Below are 25,781 nucleotides of genomic sequence, written 5' to 3' on the forward strand. Positions count from 1 at the left end.
TGCTGCTGCGCGGCCGGGCTAGGGCTCGGACCGCGGGGCTGTTCCTGCTCTTTCCTGCGGACGCCGGGCGCTGCGGCGCGCCCGGGCCCTCCCTGCTCCCGAGGCGGCTGCGGCTGCGGCAGTGGAGGCTCCCGTCTCCGGGCCCTCGGATCCCAGCTCTCAGTGCAGCCGCCCGCCCCGGCGGGCCCCGGCGAACGAGGAGCCCGGGGGCGACCCGCTCGGGGTTTGCGTGCGCCCCCGAGTCATGGAGAGGGGCCGGTAAGGGGCGCACGGAGGCGCAGGAGGAGGAGGGGCCGAAAAGGAGGAGGAGGAGGAGGAGGAGGAGGCGGAATACGAGAGATCTGAGAGGAGAGCCCGAGGAAGAGGAGGAGGAAGAGAGATCCGAGAAGAGGAGGAGGCTGAGAGGGCCGAGGGCGGAGGATGCCTCCGCTGCCGCTGCCGCTGCCGCCGCCGGCGCCCGCGAATTCGGACAGAGCCTGAGACGGAGCGGGATGGAGCCCGCGCTGGGCGCTGCAGCGGCTCCAGGCGCAGCCCAGACCAGGTACTGGACCGATTGGGCAGGGGCGGGGGTGAGGGATCCCCTCGGGGCAGCTCGAGGCTGTCCTCGGAGTTCCCTTCCTTCCCCGAGCCCACCCTGGGCCACTGGGGCGGTGGCGTTTGCGGAGGGACTCTGGTCTGGGGACCCGGGTTCTGGTAGTACCGGGGAACCAGAGCCCGGGAGACCACCAGAGAGAGGGATGGTCGGTGACGGGAGCCGGGGAGGCAGGCAGAACCTTGTTGGGGAGGGTTTGGGGGACTTTGCCAACCTAGGGTCTCCCCCTCCAAATTCCCAGGACTTGGGGGCGCTGGGGCCACATCGGAGGGAGTGTTCTGACGGGATGAGGTGCCTCTGATTTCCTCCATTCCCCACACCCAACACACAGACTTAAGAAGAAAAAGCAAACTTGTCCATTTATGAGGTCCCCTTCCTTCCTTCCCTGGCATTGCCCAGAGCAGGCTTGGGACCAGTTGAGCCGTGGCTTGGCTGACTCCCTGTCGATCTCCCTTTCCACCCCGCACCCCTCACCCCCACCCCGCTCAAGGACTGCTTAGCGCCCTGCGGATCCAACTTTCCGCTACCATTCCCTGGCTCTAAGGCAGGGGGCTCAGCAGAGTGACAAGCAGGGTCAGATTTTCAGTCCGGCCAATATGAGGCAGGGGAGGAAAAGTCCACAGAGAAAGCACCCAGAGCCCCAGGCCTTCTTTCCTTCCCCCAGGTGCTGGTGCCATCGCTCTCTCCTCCAGGCTCCATGAGCTAGAACCCGAGTGGTATTCACTGTTGAGATGGTGAGGAGAGAAGCCCTGCTAGTGGTCGATGATGGCTTGGTGCCTTGGGAGAGTTGGGGAAGGACCATGGTTCCGGCTTTTCCGTCTGGGCTTCAGATCTCACCATACCAGTCTATCCGCTCACTTCTGCTTCCCTTCCCTCCTCCAGCCTCTGCCCTGGTCCCGGTTCTTCAACCCTACTCAACTATGGTGAATAAAGAGGGCAGACAGGGGAAGAGAGGTCCCCCCAAAGCCACTCCTTTGGAATAGGAAGACTCCTGGGGATCAGTGACTTCTTGGGCACCCCATGATCCCTAAACCCCCAAGGACAACAGGAATCTAGAACTGGGCTGGGAGATGGGAATGGGCTTTTTGCAGAGACTGTGCGGGGGTGGGGGGTGGGGTGGGGGGTGGGGGGCGGGCAGAGGCAGTAGCCCAAAGGAGCAAACACTGGCTCCCAGAGCTTTCCAGACTGGGTGCTGAAGATGGATCCCAGGCTAAGGAGGAGCTGGGGCTGGATGACTGGGAGCAGGAAGGCTTCTGGGGGGCTGTGGCTGAGTGCAGCAGTGGGGCTGGAGAGGGCTGGGGCGAGTTAGCCCTCAGGAATTCAGTCTGTGCTCTACTTTGTCTTTGGGGAGTGAATCAGGATGGGGAGGGGATGGTTACCTACCTTAGACTTTTAGGAAACATCATTCCAAATGATCCCTGGTAGCTTTAAGGAGTTGGGTCCATTGACAGGAAAGAAATGGTTTCCACCACATCACCATCTCTGGACATGCAATTCCCCATCCTGCAAGGGCCGAGAGAGAAAGGAAGATTTTGGGGGGCCTTTAGGGGTTGGGTGGGGGGGACAGCCCATCTGCTGCCCACATCTGATGAGACTCTCATCCTTTCCCTTCCCTTCTGGCTAGTGACAATCCCTGGGGTAGGGCAGGTCTTGAGGTGGGGAGAAGAGGAGAAAAGGGCTGTGAAGGATTGTCTGTATGCAGCCCCTACTGTGGCCTTGGGACCATTTAGTATCTCTCTCCCCTCCTTCCCAGGGCCCTCGTAAGACCCTCCTCTGCAGCTTCTTGAAACCACAGAGCACAAACATATTTGGTTTCTAAAATCCAAATTTCCCTCTTCTCTGTGCAGCAGGGGTGTCTTTCTCATTTCCTCAGTTCCCTATCTGCTTGCAGACCGCTTACCCTCCCCACTGCTCCCCAACCCCAGTCCTTCCACCCCCACCTGCTGGCCTCCCAGTATTGCCTTTGGGAAAAGCAGCTTCAAGAAGAGCATCCCCATTAGATCTTTCACCGGGCAGTGACAGATACTGGTGAGGGTGATGGGCAGGGCCAACTCACGATGCCCAGGTGGACTGAGCTGGAAAAAACGTAATTGCAGCCAAAGTTGAGTGGGTTTGGCCCCTGGGGACCAGCCCCCTGTCCATAGGGCTGTGTCTGAGTCTGTGAGCACAGGTATATCCTCTGAGGGTCCCTGAGATAGCCACCTGGAGGGTGCCTTCCTCCCCCCTGGGGTCTGCATTCCCAGCACTTTCCTGCCTGTCCCCTCATCCACCTCAGGATCCTTCTTTACTGCTCCCAGCTCCCCTCTTCAGGGCCCAGGGCAGCTTTGATATTCACAATCTGGTTCAGAGCAGGTCCCGAAGCCCTTAGTCACTGTATGGTTTCCATGGAAACAGACCTGTTCCCCGTAATCAGTGATGTGGTGGTGGTGGTGGTGAGAAGGGGGAAAATGTATAGTAAAGGCACCCTCCACAAAGTATGCTCAGGAGTCATACCAACCGTCTGGGAGGAGGGGGTCCCAGCCCCTCTGGGAGGCCCCCCCTTTTATTTCTGACCTAGGGAACAACCTTGGCAGAGTGGGTCCTTCTTCCTGAGGTCTTTGGGTTGGCTCCTGCCTCTTTGGTGAGACGCTTAGCTAGGTTGACCTAGACTACTCATCTGGAGCTGAGCCTTTAGGGATCAGAGAATCCTAGGGCTGGCAGACAGGGACACTCAGGGTTATCTGTCCAGGAAGGTTGTCCCTAAATCCCTTATAGTGGCTAGCCAGCCACTGTACTCTTAGCAGACCCCAAAGGAGGACAATCTTACAGTCTTATTTACTTGTTCATTCATCCATCTATCTCTCTATCCATTCAATCAGCAAATATGTACTAAGCCCCTACTATGTGCAAGACACTGGAATAGCTAGCCACTGTCCCTGATTCGCACTTGCTGCCATCCTTCAGGGAGCCATGCAAGCCCATTCCTCTGACTGGACAGCTAAGAGATGCTGGTAGGCTCTTCCCTTTGTGAGCCTTTGCCCGGTGGGTGTGAACAGGAGCCGGCATGCCCCATGGCCATGGGGTGGCTTAAGTCTAGAGGCAAGCAGAATCTGGGGTCTCCAAGTCCCTGGAGAGGGAAATAGAGTGCTCCATGCTGGACACAGATGGTTTTCCAAACAGAGAGGGCCCTCCCCAGTCCCAGAAGCTGCTGGGTGTCCCCTTCCCTTATCTGCAGAGGCAGCCAGCATCTCTGGGTCCCACTCCTCCCCCATTCCCTTTTTTGTGTTTGCTCTTTGTTGGAGAAGGAAGGTCAGGATGGTGCTGAATCATGGCAGCACAGATTGAGAGCTGGGAGAGACCTCATTTAGTCTAACATGCTCGTTTTAAAGATGGGGACTCTGAGTCCCAGAGAGGTTGGGGCTTCCCCAAGGTCACATAAAAGTAGTAAGTGACAGGCAAGATTTGAACTCAGGTCCTCTCACCTCAAATCTATTACTTTCCACTTTCCCACAAGTTTACAGTATCCCTGGCAAGCCTCCCCAGGTGTCTAAAGTGTCCACCAAAGAAGGAATCTTCATTATGCTGATTCTGGGAGCACCCCTGAAGTCAGGACAGAATCAGACCCTTGGGTCTGTAGCAAACAAATGCTCTGGTAGATGTTCCTATAGGGAGGCGGGGCCCCTGCCGGCTCTCTTCCCTGCTTTCATCCCCACTCTGTCTCATGCCCATCGCTTCCCCTGGTAGTGCCCAAGAGCAGAACCGGGAGGCTTTTGATAGCTCCAGCTGACTTATTTTTACACCTTCCCCAGGGCTCTCAAGCCCCCACCCCAGCCCCCAGTAGCTTTCAGGTTCTTGAGAGCTGAGAGATCTCCCCCTGGCTACGGGGCTGGGTCCATCTACTCACTGGTTTCTCCTGTCCTCCATTCCATTCTTCTGCACTAGGTGCCAGGTGCCACCAGCTCCCTCCCCCTAATTCCTCCCTTTTCTGTTGTCTTCCTGACTACTCCAGACATGGTTCCTCTCTGCATCTGGGGCCAAAGAAGGCCTCTTCTTGGCCCCATCTGACACTCTCCCTTATCCTTCCTGAGCTCCAGGGCAACCCTGGTGGCATCTTAGAGGGGAATGATGATGATTGGCATCTCCCCCACCCCAATCCCCTTCTTGCTTTGCCCGGAACCTTCTATCTCAGCTCCAGAGCCTCTTACTGCTCTAGACAGGGCCTGGCATCCTCCCTGCCCCTCCCTCTCTGACTTCTGCAAGGTTTCTTGTCTTCCCAGGTCTCTCTGGGCACCTCTGCTGTCCTCACTGGTGTTCCCAACACCTTCTAACTTAATATCCTCTGCAAATTTCATTAGAGGCCTGTTTACTCCTGTTCTCGAGATCATTAATGAAGATGTTAGATAAGAGCTGACCTAAGACCCCACCCCACCCCCTCCTGGAGATGCCTTCACTTTTCTCTCCAGCCCTCGGCACCCCTCCCTCTCCTCCTCTTCCCTCCTCTCTCCCCACCTTTCCCACCCCAGGAGCTCTTCCAGCTCTCAGGCCTCCACTGACAAGTGCTTAGGGCCGAGCCTGTTTGAATTAATTTCGTAAGATTACACAAGGCACGGTATCAAATGCTTTGCTAAAAAATCAAGATATATTACCCTGCTTGCTTTTCTTTCATCTACCAGTCTTGTAATTCTATCAAGAAAGCTATCGAGTTTGTCAGGCATGATTTCTCCCTTTTAAGCCCCACAGGGCCACTTCTGGTACAGGGTTCCTTTCTTCTCTAAATGTTTAGAAATTCCCTCTGTGTGCTTGTTCCTTGATTATCGAGGGAAAGGGCCCAGGCCTGGGCCAGACACGGCCAAGCTGTCTTGGCTTTTCCCTCTGGTAATTGGATCACATTTTTTTTTTTAAAGGGGGGGGTGTGTTTAGATGGGTCAACCAAGTCAAGAAAGGTCTGTCTGGAGTGGACCTGGGGGGGTGAGCAAGAGAGCAAAGATGGAGTGCCAGTCTACAAGGAGTTTGCAAGAGGAAAAAGGACCTGGGCATATATAATAATTGGAGAACACTCATTCAGTGTTCATTAAATAGCTACTCTGTGCTAGCTCTGGAGACAGAAAGACAAAAATGAAACAGTATCTGCTTTCGAGGACTTTGCCTTCTCTTGGTGGGATTAATGGGCTTAACTAGTGGGCTAGTGCTGGTCTAGGAGTTCGGAAGACCTGAGTTCTATCCCTACTTTTGACAGAGACTAGCTGTGTGACCCTGGTTAAGCCTCTTACCCTCTCAATGTCCTAGGCAACTTTCTAAGATTGTTAAGTTATAGATTCACATCAATGCAGGGAGTTTCCTTGTGGGGAATTTTCTACATGGATGGATGGTATCATGAAAAGTGTGTTGGATTTGTAGTTACGGAATCTGAGTTTGAATCTTGGCTCTGTAAGTACTTACGGGACCTTAGGCAAGCCATAACCCATCTTGGCTTCAGTCCCTCGCTTAGACTAGATGGTTTCTAAGGCTTCCAGCTCTGGACCTGTGATCCTATAAGTGTAAATGCCAATCAGGTAGGCACCCTGCATTTATTAAGCACTTACTGTATGCCAGGCATAATGCTAAGTGTTGGAGTTACAAATACAAGCAAAAAGTAAGAAGCCCTGTCCTCAAGAGGCTTATGTTCTAATAGGGGAAAACAGTCCACATAAAGGAGCTGGAAGACAGGTGGGGGAGGCTGGGGGGAAGGTGACCCAATGTTGTTTAAGATGCCGAAGTCCAGAAGGCTGGAAGCAGAAGTGGGGAAGGGGAGGATGAAGGCTGGCTGGCCTGGACCGTTCTCAAAGAGAGGGCCTCACCCGTGGGAGGATTGAGCAGGCATGGCAGAGGGATATTCCAGGGGGAGAAGACTGTAAGGATGGATGGATGGTCAAGAGTGAGGAGGCCCAACATGCTGAGGGAGGTTCCAGTGTTAGAAGGCAGCAGAGACATGGTGGTGCAGTCCAGAAGTCAGAAGCACAGCTAGGAGGGAACAGAATAAGAACAGTAATAATAATGACAATGATAACAACAACAAAATCCCATTTCTTGAGGGCTTTAAGCTTTACAAAGAGCCTTGTGAGGAAGGTAGTGCATATATTATTATTCCCATAGTATAGATGAGGCAACTGAGGCTGTCTTATGTGGAAAAGGAATTGAACTTGTTTTATTTGGCTCCAGAGGGCAGCATTAAGAACAATGGTTGGAAATTTGAGAACAATAGATTTTATCTGGAAATAAGGAAAAACTTTAAGTAACTTGCCCAGAGTCACACACAGCTAATAAGTGTCAAATGACTGGTCTGAGACCAAATTTGAACTCAGGTCCTCCTGACTTCATGGCCAGTGCTCTATCCACTTCACCATCTAGCTTCTCATGGGAAAATTTCTTAATGGTTAGAGGTCTAGAAGGAAAATGGGTCGCCTATATAGGTAGTGAGCTTCCCATCACTGGAGGGATTCAAATGAAGGCTAGATGACTGTTGCCAGAGATGTTGCAGAAAGGATTCTTGCCTCTGAAACCTCTTCTAGCTCTAAATTCTGGGGAGATGGTGCATCATCAAATGTTAAATTATTTGGTATGGAGGGCAGGCAGCTAGGTGGTGAAGTGGAAAGAACATTGGGCCTGTTGTTAGGAAGACCTGAGTTCACATTTGGCCTCAGACACTTACTTACCAGCTGTGTGACCCTGGGCAAGTCACCTAACCCTGCTTGCCTCAGTTTCCTCATCTGTCAAATGAGCTGGAGAAGAAAATGGCAAAACACTCCAGGATCTCTGCCAAGAAGACCCCAAATGGGGTCATGAAGCGTTGGATATGACTAAATAACAATGGAGGGCAAATGCTGTCAGATGTCTGGAAAGGGAGAAATCATGGAGGAGCCAGGGTTCGAGCCAGGCTTTGTGATCCCTATGAATTAGCTGGGTGGAGAAAAGGAGATTAGTCCTTAATCTTAGGGGCAGTCCTTACAGGGAGGGGGAATAGTGTGAGCAAAGACGTGGAGGCTTAGCAAGCTAAGGGTTAAATCAGCATCACTCAAGGTGGGCAGAGAGAAGAGGGCTGTGGTTTGAACCTTGGGGAACTGCCCCACTTGTGGGTGGGGAGAGTTGGGGGAAAAGGACTCATGCCCATCTCCTTTCCAAGATTTCCTAAAAATATGTTAACAATGATAATTAAACAACTTAATTTTTATACAGCATGTCAGAAATCACAAAGTTCAACAACCCTGTGAGGCAGGAAGGGTGTTATTATCTCCATTTTATAGTTAAGGGAACAGAGGCCTAGAAAGGCGATGTGACTCACCCAAAGTCACACGGCTAGGCAGTGGCAAAGCCTGGAGGGAATGCAGGTCTCCTGATTCCCAGCCCAGTACTGTTGGTGATAATGGAGGTAGGTTGTCTTTCAAAGCCAAGCCCACCTCATCCTGCTGGGTAGATTTCTAGGACAGAGCCCTCAGGATTCACAGGTAGTTAATTCAATTTAATTCAATGCCACGCGCATTTATTAAGCACCTACTGTGTGCCAGGCCACCATGCTTAGCACTGGAGATAAAAAGAAAAAAAAATTATCTCTGCCTTCAAGGAGCTTACTTTCTAAGAAATCAATTACATGGAATTCCTGTTCTGCTCTCTCTCTCTCTCTCTCTCTCTCTCTCTCTCTCTCTCTTTCTCCCTCCCCTAAAGGAGCATATATAGTAATAATGCCTTGCTTTTGCCTAGTGTTTCATAGTTTTCAATGCGTATTAAGGAGTTAAATGATAGTCTCCAGGTGGCAGGATGCACTAACCTTAATGACTCACCATTTCAGGCTCTTTACAGTTTACAAAGTCCTCTCTTTCCCATGTGAAGTATTTTTATCCCTGTTTTATGGAGGAGGAAACTGAGGCTCAGAGGAGTGAGGTCACAACTGAGCCTGGTCATCTGACTTCCCACTGCAAGGTGCTGTCTCTTTGACACTCTGAGGATGGAGAGGCGGAGTAGGGGAGGCTTGGGTGGTCAGGGATAGCTCCCTGGAGCTGGTGTCTTGAAGGATTAGGCCAAGCACTGCCGATAGGGGAGAGCATTTCAGGCTCATATTTCTTCTTGGTGTGTTGTGGATATAGGAAAGTGACCAGTCTGGGAGGGGGTTTGCCTTGGAAAATTGTGTGAAATACTAGAATGTCACCCTCAAGTGAAGAAGCCTAAATTTTTCTTTTCTGCCTCCCCTTCCATGCTCTCCCTTTTCCAGAGCTCTTGGGAGATCACTATCATTCCAAAGGTCTATAGTTCCAAGGGCTCCATCCTTTTTTGTGTGTGAGGCAATGGGTTAAGTGACTAGCCCAGGGTCATACAACTAGTAAGTGTCAAGTGTCTGAGCCAGATTTGAACTCAGGTCCTCCTGAGTGCTCTATCCATTGCACCACCTAGCTGCCCCCATATCCCTTTGAATCTTTAGCTCCTTCCTGTTTCAGCTCAGATGTGGAGTCAAGGAGACCTGAGTACAAATCCTGTCTCAGACATTTACTAGCTGTGTGGCCCAGGGTAGGCTTCCAGCTGGAAGCTTTGTAAGTCAATCCAACAATTCAACAAACTTTTATTAAGTTCCTCTCCCTGAACTAGGTGCTGTTCCCCTGGGTTGTTAGCCCCAACTCCAATGATGTTGCATATGCTGATCTATTTAAATGTTGTATTTTGCAACCTCCTTTCCCTTCCCCCCCTCACCAGACTGTAAGCACCATGAGGGCAAGACTTTTTCATTTTATTTTTGTATCTCCAGAGCCTACAACTAGGCCTTACATGGTATGGAATGAATGAATGAGTGAATTGATTGATTAGTAAACACAGTTGTTCTAAAACCCTGGGATTTTCATTCCTCCACCCCCCCTCCTTCCTCTCCCAAATCCAAATCAGAATCTAATCTTCCAGTACAGGAACCAGCCTCCTTAAGCCCCCTTCCACCTTCCACGGCCATCTGGTATTGGTAGAGTACCTGCAATGGTGGGGGGAGGGGGGAGGCGGTGCCAGGGCAATCCCAGAGCCTTAGAATCATTCCCTGGGAGTAGCTATGGAAAGAGTCTGGACTCAGATCTGGGTTTGAATCCTATCTTATTAGATGGGCGGACCCTTGGCAAACCACACCTACTCTAAGCCTCAATTTCTTCATCTGCCAAATGGACACAATGCTAGCACTTGCGTTGAAGGGTTGAAGTAAGGCTCTAGTGAGATGATGTGTGTGAAGTGTTTTGTAAACCTTGGCTGTGACCAGTGAGTGGGGAGAAGGTGGGATTCGGAATCAGAGGAGTCTCCATTGGCTTCCTTTCTCCCAACCTCAGTCTGCTAACCTGTAAAATGGGGATGTCTACTTTACAGAGTTCTGATAAGGTTCAAATGGGATGATGGAGGAAGGTACCTTGGCCTCCAAGTCAGGCACACGTGAGGCAGGCCAGAATAACAGCCATTCATGGCTTCACAGCCGTCGAGGTGATCAGCCCTGGGAAGTGTGTCCTGCAGACTGGTCAGAGAAGCAAGGTGGCTGGGGCCGCATAGCTGTGTGTGTGTGTGTGTGTGTAAGTATATATGTTTGGGTTTGTGGCTTTGTGTCTATGTATATGTTGTGTGGTTTTATGTGCATATATATGTTTGTGTATATGTGGGTATAGGTTTGTGTGTGTAGTTGTATGTGTATGTGTGTATGTTTGTGTGTATATGTATATGTTGTGTGGTTTTGTGTGTATGTATAGGTTTTTGTGTGGGGTTGTATGTTTGTGTATATGTGGTTTTTATGTGTATATGTGTCTGGTTATGTGTGTGTATGTGTGTGTATGTTTGTGTGTATGTGGTTTTTATGTGTATATGTGTGTGGTTGTGTATGGTTGTGTGTGTGTGTGTTCAGTTTTTGTTTTCTGTTAACGTTGTCCTGTCCATAAGCTGACAAGGACTGGCCAGAGGAGTCTGGAGGGGGCTGGAGTGGGGAAGGTGGGGGGTACCTCCTGCCCCATAGCTCTAGGCTGGAAGCCTGGGTTCCCTCCCTGTCCCTAGGCAGGCTCCTGCCATGGAGATCCCCAGGCCATTGGACTCATCCCCAGAGAGCACAGAGGGACCTTGTGTGGTGGCCAGGAAGTCAGTGAGCTTTGCCTTGGCCAGACCATTCAGGAACATGGGTGGAAGCCCGCCCATCTCCTCTGAGGGACAGAGATGAGGCCTGGCTTGGAGCGGTGGAATCATAGCCCTTAGAACTGAATGGTGCCTTAGAAGTCATCTGGTCCAGGGCCCTTCCCTTCACTCTCCACGAAGAAACTGAGGCATTGAAAGTTTAAATGATTCATCCAGGGTCATAGACCTAGTAAGTGTTTGAGGTGGGATTTAATAAGTACTCTCTCCACTCTGCTTATTTTGCAGGTGGGGAAACTGAGGCACAGAGAAGGGATGTGACCTCCTCAAGGTCATCAGGCTAGTAAGTAGGGCCATAGACTGAGATCTGCAAGGGACCTTAGAGGTCAGTTAATCCAACTCCCTTCTTCCTTCCCCCATTTTACTGATGAAGAAACGGAAGTCTCCAAAGTCTAAGTGACTTACCTAAGGGCATACAGGTAGTAGGTGTCAGGGTGTGATTTGAACCCAGGTCTTCTGTCCTCCAAATCAATGGTCCTTCTATGGTACCATGAAGCCTTTCATTTAGCGGAGCTGAGATTCAAACCGCTGTTCTCCATGTCCAGTTCCACCAGTGGTTGGGGACATTCCTTCCGAAAGAATCCCTGCCAGGTTGGGCTGTGTGTCTGCCACATCTGGATTGCCGGCTCAAACCTCTGGTGTCGAGGAGCCCTTTCAGTGGCCCTGAGGATGGGGGTGGAAGCTCCTCTGTGAGCTGGCTTCCTGAGCTCACAGAACCATCTGCTGCTTAGTCCTTGGGGGAAGGGGGGATAAGGCATCTTTCTGGGTTTTTGAGATGGGTCTCTGGGTAGGTGCTCTTTTGCTGCTGGCTGAAGTGGGCACGGGGACCCAGATGTTTGAGGAGGGCTCAAACTCTGAGGGATCTCAAGTTCTAAAGCTTCTATCTCCCAGTAACCTAGATTTGGAGAGCCAATCTGACCCAGAGCCAGGTGGGCAAACAAGACCCGAGGGCCCTGAAATAAGGGAGAGGAGCAGTCAATCTCCTTAGTCAGAAGAAACAGGTTCAGCTGGCTTAGCCCTTGGCTCAAACTTGGCCTTCCAGGCCCTCTGCTGTCCTGGCTCCATGTCAGCACACTTGCTGGGGGCCAGCAAGAGCACGGGGCATTCACCTTGTGGCCATTTGGGATTTGACTGGGGAATCTGGTAGGGCAGGAACCCTTCTAGAGCCCAAGGAATGGATTTCTCAACCCCAAATTCCTTCCAGGAAGGGCTTTCTTTCATTTATCCGTGACTCTCCCCCCTCCCCCAAAGCCTGGCCCAATGACCCTCATAGCTCCTGCTTTTCTCAGCTTTCCTCATAACAGCCCTAGGGTGAGGATGGCAGATGTGGAAACCAATGTTCAGAGGATTTCAGTCAAAGTATTATTTTTAATACATACTTCATAAATCCTGAAAGAATAAGATGCATTTTGGTATTTGGTAGGGGAATATTTTCTTTTTTAAATTTTTTCTTTTTTATTTTGGAGGCAATGGGGTTAAGTGACTTGCCCGGAGTCACACAGCTTGTAAGTGTTATGTGTCTGAGGCCGGATTTGAACTCAGTTTCTCCTGCCTCCTGGGCTGGTGCTCTACCCACTGTACCATCTAGCTGTCCCCAGAATATTTTCTAAAAAGAAAATTGGTATTGAAGATGAAAAGACCCAGAGGCAGGCATCTGGTTCTTTGAGTGGATCTGCTACAACACATAAGGTTTAGGGTGAGCAGATGTGGGTGGGTTGATTCTGGTGTATAGGTCCCTGAGGTAGAAGGAACCAATCAGAGAGATGAATTAGCAGGGTGCAGGGACTCCAGTGTGAGTACTGTTCTTTTCTATTGGGTTAAATAAAACCTTCCCTATATTTGATGTTTTGTTAGCCTGATGCTTGCATAGGAGCTCAGGGCCCTTCTGGGGAATCGCATGAACTACACTCTGATGTTTCTAGGGGAAAGCCTGGGTGGAGGTGTGAGCCAAAGAGATTATTAGAGAGAAATCCCCAAGGTTGAACCCAATCTGTGAAAGTCCAGAGCTGTAATCTGGAACCACCAGTTTGACTTACCTCGGGGTACTATACCAGTGGAGAGAGTAGTCAAAGGATTAAGAGACCCAGTCTTTCCCTAAGCCCTCATCCCACTAGGGGTAGCTTGTCTTCTCTCAGCATAAGCAAATGCTTGAGTGTCAGAATTCTAAATATGTTGATAGAGGAAAGCAGGGCTTGGCTGGGGTTGCACTAGGTCAGTGGACTAGGCCAGGCTTTTCTGAGAGTATCCCACATGCCAAGGCAGGGCTGCCCCTATTTCGTTCTTTGGAAGATTCCACAGAGCTTAAGAGAGATGAAATTTCTTACTCCAAGGGGGTGTAGAAGCCATTTCTGCTTATGGAAAGGTTGGTGCTGGAGGTAGAGTTCTGGCTCCAATGATGGAATTAGGCTGATTAAACTTAGCTGCCCAGATATCTTAGTATGTGGGTAATGGCATTGGATCATAGGATTTAGAGTTGAAAGGAGCCTTAGGACCTTGATGACATAGAATGTCAGAGCTGGGAGGGACCTTAGAACAGGGAATGTCAGAGCTGGGAAGGCCTTAGACCAGGGAATGTCAGAGCTGGGAGGGACCTTAGACCAGAGAATGTCAGAGCTGGGAGGGACCTTGGAACAGGGAATGTCAGAGCTGGGAGGAACCTTAGACCAGAGAATGTCAGAGCTGGGAGGGACCTTGGAACAGGGAATGTCAGAGCTGGGAGGAACCTTAGAACAGGGAATGTCAGAGCTGAGAGGGATCATAGAATATGTGAGACCTAAGAAGGGCCTCAGGAATCTCATGAGTTCTTAACCTGGGAAGGGGAAGGAGGAGAAAATGGCATCTTTATTTTCACCAGCCTTTAAGTGAAATTTAGTATTTCCTTCAATTTTTAAAACACGATTCTGAGAAGGGATCCATACCAGAGGGGTCCCTTACACAAAAGCAATTAAGAACTCCTGGTTAAGCCCAGCCTCCTTTTTCCCCTGCCTTTTTTTTTTTTTTAAACAAACAAGGAAACTGAGGGCATAAGTGAAGAGGAAAAGGGAAAAAAAAAACCAAAACCAAAACCCTGCAGGTGGTGTTTATGAGCCTTGGAGCTGGGTAGCAATCAAAGGCAAAACTAACCGAGATAGCACAGGTAGGCTGTGCCTGCAGCACCCCTCCCTGCATCCAGCAAGAGGCATCTCAGCTTCTTACTTCAGCCCACTTCCCCCTGAAGGATGAATTCCAAAAGCAGCTCAGGAGGAAATCGGTAGAGCCATAGGCTGCTGTGTGCCATGAGGCCACCAGAGGGCAGCAGAAAGACTACTACTTACCTGGGTGGGATGGGGGTACCCAGAGAGAATGGATGGAAAGCGTCAATAAGTCCCAAGGCAAGAAGGGGGTCCAGGAAATGCAGACACCACTGGAGACTCTGCCCTGGTGAGATGGTGCATCTGTTGGAATCAGACCACTAGCTTAAAGAGACCTTTCCCAAGCCAGTCATGGCTGTATCCCCAGATACCTGGGGTGGCCCATGATTGCCCTGGGCCCTGGCTGAAGTTTCCATCTGGAAACTGAGCTGAAATCTCCCAACTTTCTACTTGGAATGAATGAATGAGTGAAAAAGCATTTTATTAAGTACCTAATCTATGCCAAGAACTACATATGCTAAGTGCTGGAACAGAATATGGAGACAAATCCCCGCTCTTTTTTTTCCTTCTCTTAACAGTATTTTATTTTTTACCAATTATAGGTAAAGATAGTTTTCAACATTCATTTTTGTAGGATTTTGAGTTCCAAATTTTTCTCCCTCCCCCCCCACCCAAGATAGCAAGCAATCTGACATAGGCTACATATGTACAATCATATTAAACATATTTTCACATTAGTCATGTTGTGAAAGAAGAATCAGAACAAAAGTGAAAAACCACAAGAAAGAAAAAAAATGAAAAACAAAGTGAAAGTAGTGTGCTTGGATCTCCATTCAGACTCCATAATTCTTTCTCTGGATGTGGATAGCGTTTTCCATCACGCGTCTTTTAGAGGACAATTCTTGTTCTTAAGAAAAGATACAGGGGTAGCTAGGTAGCGCAGTGGATAGACCACTGGCCCTGAAGTCAGGAGGACCTGAGTTCAAATCTGACCTCAGACCAAACACTTGACACTTACTAGCTGTGTGACCTTGGGCAAGTCACTTAACCCCATTGCCTTAAAAAAAAAAAGAAAAGATACATAAAGTAGGGTTTGGTTGTAAAGAAGAAGCCAAGGGCTGGTGGGCTTAAGGATTCTGTGGTAGAGCTGATGGCAAGACTCAAAGGCTTTGAAGTGTACCCAGCCCTCAGAGCCCAGTGGGCCCAGGCTATGTCCTCTTTGACCACGGTCTGGGGGCAGGGAAGAGGTGGGATCAAGGGATCTGCCCAATGTGCAACTTCTTTGGCTCATAGGATTTAGAGTGGGAAGGAATCTTAGAGTTAATCTACCAGGGTTCCTACCCTGGGGCAATGAATTTGTTTTGTTTTTTAATATTTTGATAACTATGTTCCAATACAATTGGTTTCTTTTCTATTCTTACGTATTTTATTTTATGCATTTAAAAATATTATTCTGAGCAGGAGTTAATAGGTTTCACCAGACTGCCCAAGGAGAATCTGAAAGAGGGTTAAGAACCCTTAAGTTAGTCCAACTTTGGTCTTCTTACTGGTAAAGTATTTAGGCTAGAGAGGTTCAGCTGTAGGTACCATCAGGGGTACTTAGTAATCCAGCCTTCAGGACACTTGGCTTCCAGGAAGATGTGCCTGATTATTAAGCCAAGCCAAGCACCAACCTCATTTGAGGGGGAGCCTACAGATCTTCCAAAAGAGTCTGTCTCGTCCCATCATTGGCTTTCCTGGGGTCACCCCCAACTCTTTATGGATGGAACTGTGAAAGGAGGCTCCTGGAACTGAGACTTTAGGGTTGTAAGCTCCATGTCCGCCAATAAAGATGCAACTGGCAACGGCAAAAAGCTGGTGTGGGAGGTGGAGGCAGTGGGAGTACAAGAGATTGTGTCAGAGAGGAGGATTTCAAGACTTCAACATTTTGGAGGAAGAACTGCTTTGATCAATAGTGATTTCCAACTGTCCCTCCCATGGGTGGCTGAGGTCCAGTGAACATGGAGGACCTGAGTTCAAATTATGCTCTGACAATATTGATGTGATCATGAGTAAGGCATTTCCCTTTTCTATAAAATAGGGATCAGAAAAGTTCACTCCCTAACCTACAGTGTCATTGTAAGGAAGGTGCCTTATAAACCTGAAAACCCTGCAGAAATGTGAATTGTTACCATATGTAAAAAGAAAATATTTATTTATAAAAATAATTAGAATTTATCAACCATCAAAAATTGCTTCAATCAGTCCCACAAGATGCTCCAGAAGAAGAGAAAACCAACCTAGGAAATGTATCTTGTCTTTTCTCACTGTATTTGAGACCCAGTGAGTTTTCTCTCAGCGTTTTCCGTAGCAGACTTTAAAATCATATTCTGATCCAGAGACACTGGGCTTCTTACTGTTCCTTGAATGACACCCCATTTTCTGACTCCTTCTGGTTACTTTCACTGACTGTCCCTCATATCTGGAGCTCTCTCCCTCCTCCTCATCACCTCCTGGCCTCCCCGGCTTTCTTTGGGTCCCAGCTCAAATCCCACCTTCTCTAAGAGGCCTTTCCTGATCCTTGTTAATGCTAATGCCTTCTCTAGGTTGATTATCTCCAGTTTAGCATGTATGTCTTGTTTGTACATAGTTGTTTACATGTTGGCAAGCTATCTCTTGGCTGACTTGTTCTAAGGCCATTCTCCTTCCCGCTGATTTCAGTTAAAAGACTTCCAGTTACATGGGAACACTTAGCAAGTTGGCTTTTTAAAGGGGGCAGTCTTGTTCATTCCCTTGTAGGGAACTAACCACATATATTGTATAAAAATTCAGTTCAGGTCAACACAGGGCGTGCCTATTAGATGGTCAGCTCCTTGAGGGAAGAGATTGTTTTTTGCCTCTTTTTGTATCCCCAGCACTTGGCACAGTGCCTGGAACATAGCAGGCACTTAATAAATGTTTGTTGACTGATTTAACTACTTTGTGCAAGGTATGGCATGTGACAATGGGGATGCAACATGACATATAAGTAAATACAAGGAAATTTGAGGAGGTAGACCATATGAACAACTTGGAGTTGGTGCAGAGACCAAGATGGTAGCACTTGAGTCAGGACTGCAAGGAGAAGAAGGACTTTGAGAGGCTGAGATGAGCAGGAAGTGCCTTCAAGTATAATTTGTGTGAATACGGGGAGCAAGAGGTGGGGATATTGATTTGGGGGGATGGATATTTATCTCTGATTTAGAGCCACCAGGAATTTGAGAGATCATCAAGGCCAACCCTCTTATTTTACTGCAGGGGAAACTGAGCCCCAAGTACTTGGGCAATTGATTTTTTGACCCCAAGTACAGGACTTTACATTTAATTCTGTTAAATTTCATCTCGTTAGATTTGGCTGAGTCTGAATCCTGGCTCTGCCTCTGGATAATTGGCCATCAGCAGGTCATTCAGCTCTCTGGGACTCAGCTTCATAGGATCATAGATGTCTTGGAAGGTATCATCAGATCCAATCCCCTCATTTTTCAGATGAGGAAACTGAGACCTAGAGAGGCTAGTTGACTTACTCTTTAGCTTAATTAGTGTATGAGGCAGGATTTGAATTCAGGTCTTTCTGACTCCAGGTCCAGTGTTCTAACCATTGAACATAATAATAATAATAATGATAATAATAATATTCAGGGCTCCACCAATAAAAAGATGAGAATAATAATTATTCTACATAATGTTTACAAAGAGCTTTCTGAGGTAGTACAAATATTTTCTTCTTATTGATGAGAAAACGGAGGCTCAGAGTATAGAGTGACTTGCCCACATGAACAGAACTAGCAAAGTGTCAAAGCTAGACATTGATTTTAGATCTTTGGGTTCCTAGGTTCCTGCGTCCACGTGAAATCATGTTAAAATGTGCATCAAGGGCAGTCTTGGAGGGGCAAAGGAATCAAAGTTGGTTGTGGTGGGAAACAGAACCATCCTAATGTCAGGTTTCGGGACATGTACTAAATATAGGTTGCCCTGGAACATAAGCTGCACCCCTAAAATTACTTCTCTGAAAGGAAAAAAGTAGTTGTGGGTTTGGGGTTTTGTTTTGAGAAAGAGTTTTTATTTTATTTTATTTTATTTTTTTGGTCCAAGACCTATGATTTCATTGGTATAGGAAATTCCTGGTAAGGAAACTCTCTCTACTAATGCGGATGAGCAGCTATTCTGTAATGGGACAAGTCACTTAACCTCCAACAGGCCTGAGTTTCCTCAGCTGTAGAATGGGGATAATAACAGTATCTCCCTTGTAGGGTTGTTGTGGGGATTAAATGAGATAATATTTATAAAGCACTTTGCAAATTTGAAAGCACTTCTACAAATACCAGCCATTATTTTATTCTCTTCTTTCTCCTCATCTCACTCAGTCCTGGGACAAGACGCTCTTGTTCTTTAATGATCTATTGTGCAGGTGGATAAAGTGATTGCTTCAGGTAATGGGGAAAAGGTGTTATTATTATTATTGTTATTATTATTGTTATTACCACTAACCTCCTTCTCATCTTTTTCAGTAGAGTTCAGATTGAGATAGTCTTTGGACAAGTCATTCTCCTGCTAGTGTTCATTTCTATTTAATATTCTATAGGCTATGACACAGGCAGATAAAATAACTGGTTTTTACAATTGAATAAAAATTATGATTGCTATTATGAATACCAATAAGAAGCATTGCCATCTTCCTCTCTCTCCTCCCCCTATCCCTGTGCCTCAACAGGGCAACAACATGGACTTAACCAGCCACTGACTGAGTCTGGAGACCCTGCTATCAAGAAGGAGGTTCCCTCAGGGGCAGCTGTGGCTGCCCACGCTTCCCAGTAGCCCCTCTGGTAAGCAGCATCTCCTCTGGAGATGAAGGTGGCGGCGGTGGGGTATTGTTCTTGGCTCAGTCATTCTCTTTTCCTAAGGCAGGTTCAACAGCCCCATCCAGAGCTTTGGGCCCCTGGCCCGCCTCCCTGTTCAGGATGTCTGAGTTTATCTCACAGGTTCCGATCCCTGGCCCCACCACCACCATTCCCGTTTCCTTTTCCTGCCTGGCAATAGGGAACTCTCCGATGAATGCCAAAGGGGATCCTATGCGGAAAAAGGGATAGCACATTGCCCCCTCTAGCTCTTTCCCCCTTCTACTTCCCTACTTATTTCATAGACTGCTAGAATCCTCAGGATTTTAGGACTGGTTCCCCTGGTTTGCAAAGTGCTTTCGTTTCCGTTGGTCCTGTTACTATCATTGCCAAGGTTTCAAGAAGAGAAACGATTCATTTCAGGGTCACAGAGCATCAGAGATGAGATTTGAACCCTGATCACGGCTTCTTAATCTAGTATTCTTTCCACAAGATCACTCTCATTGGAAGGGACTGAGAAGTCATTTAGTCTAACCTCCTCATTTTACAGATGAGGAAACTGAGGCCCAGAGAAATGCAATGACATTTCCCAAATTGTTAGAGTCTGGGGCTTTGAAGCTGGCCCTCTAGACTCCAAGCATCTTGAACTCCTGGGGTTCTAGAGAAAGGAGGAAGGGAAGCTGGCTCGCGGGGGAATGAGGAGATCTGACTCTCAGATCTGCTGACGCTGACTGAGGATGAGAATAGTTAGCATTTAAGGTGAGCAGAATGCTTTCCAAATGTTCTCTCTGTCCTGCACTGCTGCTCTGCACTGGGCCCCTTACCGCCTCTTCCCAGCTACGTCTCCCGGCCTGACTTCTGCCTCTCTGTGTTCCCAGATCCCGAGCCCGTGGAGAAGCGTCCCCATGAAGGTGTCCAGTCATGCAATGCTCCTGGAAGGCTGTCCTCCTCCTCGCCTTGGCCTCCATCGCTATCCAGTACACGGCCATCCGCACCTTCACCGCCAAGTCCTTCCACACCTGCCCGATGCCCAGCCCCGTGAACTGTAGCCCCGGCCCCGGGGAGGCGGAGATGGCTGAGCGCTTATGCGAGGAGAGCCCCACTTTTGGCTACAACCTCTCGAGAAAGACTCACATCCTCATCCTCGCCACCACCAGGAGCGGCTCCTCCTTCGTGGGCCAGCTCTTCAACCAGCACCTGGACTTCTTTTACCTTTTTGAGCCCCTCTATCACGTCCAGTACACCCTCCTCCCTCGCTTCACACAGGGCAAGAGCCCCACGGACAGGCGGGTCATGCTGGGCGCCAGCCGCGACCTGCTGCGGAGTCTCTACGACTGTGACCTCTATTTCTTGGAGAACTACATTAAGCCGCCTCCCGTCAATCACACCACTGACAGGATCTTCCGCCGAGGGGCCAGCAAGGCCCTCTGCTCGCCCCCAGTGTGTGAGGCCCAAGGCCCCGTAGACACGAACCTCGAGGAGGGGGACTGTGTGCGCAAGTGTGGCCTGCTCAACCTCACCTTGGCTGCGGAGGCCTGCCGCGAGCGGAGCCATGTGGCCATCAAGACGGTGAGGGTCCCCGAGGTCAACGACCTGCGGGCCCTCGTGGAGGACCCCAGGCTTAACCTCAAGGTCATCCAGCTGGTCCGAGATCCTCGGGGCATCCTCGCCTCTCGCAGTGAAACTTTCCGGGACACTTACCGGCTGTGGCGGATATGGGATGGCACCGGGAGGAAGCCCTACAACCTGGACGTGACCCAGCTGACCACGGTCTGTGAGGACTTCTGGAACTCCGTGTCCACCGGCTTGACCCGGCCCCCTTGGCTGAAGGGCAAATACATGCTGGTGCGCTACGAGGACCTGGCCCGGAACCCCATGAAGAAGACGGAGGAGATCTATGAATTCCTGGGCATCCCCCTGGACAGCCACGTGGAACGCTGGATTCACAACAACACCCGTGGGGACCGCTCGTCCTCCAAGCACAAATACGGCACCGTCCGGAACTCAGCGGCCACGGCCGAGAAGTGGCGCTTTCGGCTCTCCTACGACATCGTGGCTTTCACCCAGAACGCCTGTCAGCAGGTGCTGGCGCAGCTGGGCTACAAGGTGGCCTCCTCGGAGCAGGAGCTCAAGAACCTGTCCGTCAGCCTAGTGGAAGACAGGGACTTCCATCCTTTCTTGTGACCGGCGGGTGACGCCGGGGACCGCGGGACCAGGGGAGGGGCGGGGCGTGGGCTCGACCCGGAGGACCATTTTTAACTGTTGCCTTATCCCCTCTCCTTCCCCAGACCCTGTCTTCGTGCCCTCCCCACTCCCTCGCCTTGCTCTTTTCTCTCCGAAATTTGCACTACGTCCCCGATGGACGTCACTAGGGAATTGAGGGGGATGAGGTGGGGGAAGGTGCCCCCTGCCCGCAGAGGCTGGGGCTCTCCATGGATGGTCAACAATGTTTACAAATGCCACACTCACACCTGCAGCCACACCCACACCAACACACACTCACACACTCACACAATCACACATGCCCAAGACATACAGAACGCAACTTCTCTGTCGAGTTTCCCCAATGGAAGGGTATTTGGGGTTATTGTACTTTTTGCACTTTTACAAGGTAAGAGATTAAAAAGAAAATGACCTTCTCTAATTTATGAATGGTGTCAACTCGCGCCCTACCCCACCATTCTCCTGCTCCCCATCTCCCTTCCTCCACCAGGGTCCCCCCAGGAGCATCAGCCCCTGCCCCTCCCCTCCTTCCGCCGTTGGTGAACAGATTTTTTCTTTCTGTTTCTGTGAGGTGAATGTGGAACTCCTTGTCCCCTTTGTTCCCCAGTCTGTTGCAATGATGTTTGTCTGAATCTTGTTGCTGGGCCTGGTCGCTGACTGGTGTATGAGTCTCTGTTGGCTCTTAGGGGTTCACCTGTGACATTTTTTTTGTGCCAAAAAAAAAAGAAAGAAAAAAGAAAAAAAAGTCGAGTTGGTTTGCTAATCAAAGAATGAACTGCTTTCTCTGTGTTTTCTGTAAATAAAAGAGATCATTGATGCTCATTGTGCAAGAGGCACCCTTCAGGAAGGAGGGAGACTTATGAGAGGCTGGAGACATCCCTCCATAGGTCAACAAGGTATGGTGGGGTGGGGGTATGGGTGATAGTGTCCAGTAGAGCTGGGATGAAGGAGCTCACTGGGTGTCTTTGGGACTAGGACCTAGAAGACAGCTCTTCCCTGCTCTTCTTCAGATCGTGGGGACTGAGGCATCATGGGATCCGGGGTTGAAAGAAATTGTATGGAGATCATCCAATCCAACCCCTTCGTTGGATTGTTGAGAAAACTGAGGTACAGGGAGGGGGCCATCACTTGCCTAACATCACACAAGTATTAAGTAACAGCTGGAATTTCAATCAGGGAGCCAAGCTCTGTGACCAATGTCTGAACCCAGTATCTAAGTCTGGTTACCCCCTTACCTCTCGGGGTGGGAGATGAGCTGTGACAGACAGGCTTTTGGAGCTCAGGTCCCTGTGAGCAATAGCCAATTATAGAATCTTTCAGCAGCTGGTCCTGTGGACCAAGTTATCCCTCTCTGGGTCTTCAGCTCACTGCTATGTGGGTCCCCAAAGTTTCCCTAGCCATAGTCTTTTGTAGAGGCATTGGCCAAGCCCCTTAGGAATCTGGAGGAGAAACATGAAAATGGGGGACTAACCAGGACCTCTTTACATCCTGCTCTTACTAGAATGTAAGCTCCTTAAGGTAAGGGATAATTTTGTTTTTGCCTTTGCGTCCCTGTCCCCTAACACAGTGCTTGATAAATGCTTGTTGACTTGGGCTGAGTTGGGGGCTCTCCCTGAGTCACTGCCCCAGGGGAGACCAAGGGAACCATCTCTGCAGAGCCACGATATGTGGCATGAGCCCATGGAGGCTCCAAGTTCTCATAGAAAACACTGTGGCAAATCTGCCCATCTCCCCCACCTTAAAAGTTAGGGATGCCAGGTTTCACTGAGCCTTGGCCATAGGACTGTAGTAGGATTGATTTAGAACTGGAAGGATCCATGGATTTAAAGCTGGGAGTCAGGGCGTTAAGCACCTACTATGTGCCAGATGAGAAGCACCATGGAGCGGACAAAGAGCTGGCCTCAGAGTGAGGAGGACCTGGAGCCAGGTGCTGCCTTTGACGTGCACCACTGGGTGACCGAAGGGTCAGGTCTCTTTAACCCTTTCTGATCCAGACAAGACTGTAAATTACAGAATGAGGGCTGCCCTTTACTAATAGAGGTTACTTGTATCAATGAAACCCAATGACATCTGGTCTGACCTCTAACCTCTCCCCCCAACCCTGCTAGGCATTGTGCTCAATGTGCAGAACTAAACATTTCTTCAGGGATCATAGAGCCTGAACTAGAAGGCCATTGAATCCAACCATCTCACTTTACAAACGAGGAAACTGAGGTCTAAGGAAGGGAAGTGACTTGACCAAGGTGAGACAGGTAACAAACATCAGAGGCAGGATTTGAACCCAGGTCTTCCTGATTCCAAGTCCAGTGCTCTATCCGCTACACTACACTGCCTTTCAAGAAAACTTGGTAAATACAGGTTTATATATAAAGGTAAGTACAAAGTAATTTTGGGGTATGGGTGAGGGAACAAGAAGTCATGTGTGAGAAGGCACCTGGGCTGTGTTTTGAAGGAAGCCAGAGATTCTGTGACGCAAAGGTGAGGAGGGAGGGCATTCTGAGAGTGGGGACAGGAGATGACTCAATATGTATGGGGAACAGTGAGTAGAGAGTGACTCAGGTCCCTTGGGGTGGTAGGAGGTCTTCTCAGAGAGGCTGACATGACTGTGACCCTGGTTTGGCTCTACTAATGCCATGGATGCTGGAGAAAGTTTTCTCTGGCTTGGACATTTGCTGGCTATTTTATGAAGGGAAATTTGCTATGTGCTCATTTTTCTGGACCTCAAGTTCCTTCTTTGTGAGATGGGGACAATGACCTCATAGGGTGGCTGAGATCTGAAGCTTACCACGGTGTAGACACTGGCACCAGCCAAGGCACTGGGGGAACCGGGGACCTGGGTTCCAATCCAGGCTCTGCCACTTATGACTTGTGTGAGCTTAGGCAACTCAGTTAACTTTTCTGGGCCTCAGTTTCCCCATCTGTAAAAAGGATGAGGCTGGACTAGATGTCCTCCGAGGTTTCTAACCACTTTGAATCGGTGATCCTATGACTAGACGGTCCGTAAGGTCCCTTTATGTGGGGGCATTTCGGGGTATAAGCAAGCTAGTCTACAAGGATACTAGGTAATACTGATATGTACATAAGCATTACCTCATGCCCCAGACCTGGGGTGGGGAAGGGCTTAGCACCCTTGTTTAAATAGAGAAGTGATTTGCCTGTGTCTTTATTGGTTAAAATAAATGATTTCACTAATGGTCATTACTGTTATGTCAACGCATCTCTTTTCACAGTGGCTTGACACCCTTTGTCCTCCATGTACTTGAGACTTGGATTGTGGTATCAGGAGCCTTTTTTTCTTTGGGGTTGGTTCCTTCTCATTTTTAGCAATCTACCTCAGATGGGGGCTAAGGATCTTTGCATGATGGGAAGCTCTATTTCTTCACATCCTTGAATCACTGGGCTGGAAGACCATATATTCCAGAAGTCTCCTGGTGGACCAACTCTTCCAATAAACAGCCCCACCCCCAGCTCCAGAGCATCTCATCGAATGGAGAAGACTCCCATTGGAGATTCACAGAATCACAGAATTTCTGAGCTGAAAGGAACCTCAGAGAGAGTGTAGTCTAATCTATTGCTGGACAACAACACTCTCCATCACATCTGAGTGATCTCCCAGCCTCTGCTTGAGGATCTTGGGTTAGGGGGAGTGCACTCTTTCCTAAGGCAGCTATGTTGACCTCTTGGGGTGGGGTCAAGACTTGGATTATTATCTTGGCTCAAACTGAGACCAGGGCATTCCCAGGACCAGCCTTTTGTCCAGATGGGAGAAAGGGTTCCAATAACAGATTTTTTGTTACTTGTTATTGATGTCTTTTGTTCTTTTTTGTGTGTGTGTGTGTGAGAGGCATTTGGGGTTAAGTGACTTGTCCAGGGTCACACAGCATGATGTCTTTTGTTCTTATTTCATATTTATCTCCAAATTTATTCCCCTCCCTTCCCATCCCTTGTAGCCAAGATTAGAAAAGAAAAAGAAAAAGAAAAAAGACATTTCGGTAAGACCAACCACCATGTTGATGGTGCCTGACATTTATAGGTAATATCCTCTACCTATAGTTCCCTGTCTTTGTAATGAAGGGAGGAAAGGGCTTTTCTCAGCTCTTCCTAAGAGGCAAATTTGGGCACCATAGTTTCACCATATTCAGTTTCATTTAATTGTTGCTTGCACTGCTATAATCATTGCATGTATTGTTTTCCTGGGGGGTGCTTACTTCACCCTCTATCCGTTCATGTAAGTCTTTTCAAGTTTCTCTGAATTCTTCATAGTCATTGTTTCTTACAACGCAGTATGATTCATACTCTTTTGGTGAGTAGAGACTTACAAAATACCTTCCTCAAAATCATTCTGTGAGTGCAAGAAAGAGCATCCCTGTTTTATGAGTGATTCACAATCCAGCAGTATGATGTCGTAGATAGGATAATGGGCCAGGAGTTAGGCAGATTTGGGTTTGAATCCCACTTGTGACACTTTCTAGCTGTGTGTCCCTGGGCAAGTCACATCACTTCTCTGGTCTGAGTTCCCTCATCTCTAAGAGAAGGGGGTTGGACTCAAAAGCGGATCAGTGGTCTCCTGCTTACCTGTCACCACAACATCAGCATCATCACCAGAAGTTCCAATATTTAAGACCCTTAGGGTGTCACTTAATTTCCCTTCAATCAGCTATCCAACTGGAAAGAGTAATAGATTGAGAGTCTTTACCCTCTCTGAGTCTTCTTTTCTTTGGCATAGATTTCCTGCATGTTCTTGTAGGCTCTTCCTTCTGTCTCTCTCTCTCTGTCTCTCGGTGTCTCTGTGTCTGTGTCTGTCTCTGTCTTTGTCTCTGTGTCTCGCTTTCTGTGTCT

At 48.9% G+C, this 25,781-nt stretch overlaps 1 protein-coding gene across 3 annotated transcripts; it reads left to right on the forward strand.

Annotated features, from left to right (window-relative positions):
- The first annotated feature begins 455 nt into the window (after positions 1 to 455).
- On the forward strand, positions 456 to 21,759 carry CHST1 (carbohydrate sulfotransferase 1). Of its 3 annotated transcripts, none has more exons than XM_027837831.1 (3): positions 456 to 541; positions 18,596 to 18,707; positions 19,598 to 21,759. In XM_027837831.1, exon 3 carries the CDS (start codon positions 19,641 to 19,643, stop codon positions 20,901 to 20,903), a length of 1,263 nt encoding a protein of 420 aa, XP_027693632.1. In that variant the 5' UTR covers positions 456 to 541; positions 18,596 to 18,707; positions 19,598 to 19,640; the 3' UTR covers positions 20,904 to 21,759. The 3 variants fall into 3 exon arrangements, with proteins under 3 accessions (XP_027693632.1, XP_027693633.1, XP_027693634.1); XM_027837832.1 differs by lacking the exon at positions 456 to 541 and adding an exon at positions 1,274 to 1,326; XM_027837833.1 differs by lacking the exons at positions 456 to 541; positions 18,596 to 18,707 and adding an exon at positions 19,411 to 19,478.
- Positions 21,760 to 25,781: the final 4,022 nt, after the last annotated feature.

This window comes from Vombatus ursinus, unplaced genomic scaffold (assembly GCF_900497805.2).
Source record: "Vombatus ursinus unplaced genomic scaffold, bare-nosed wombat genome assembly UNPS02014822.1, whole genome shotgun sequence".
Lineage (NCBI taxonomy): Eukaryota > Metazoa > Chordata > Mammalia > Diprotodontia > Vombatidae > Vombatus > Vombatus ursinus.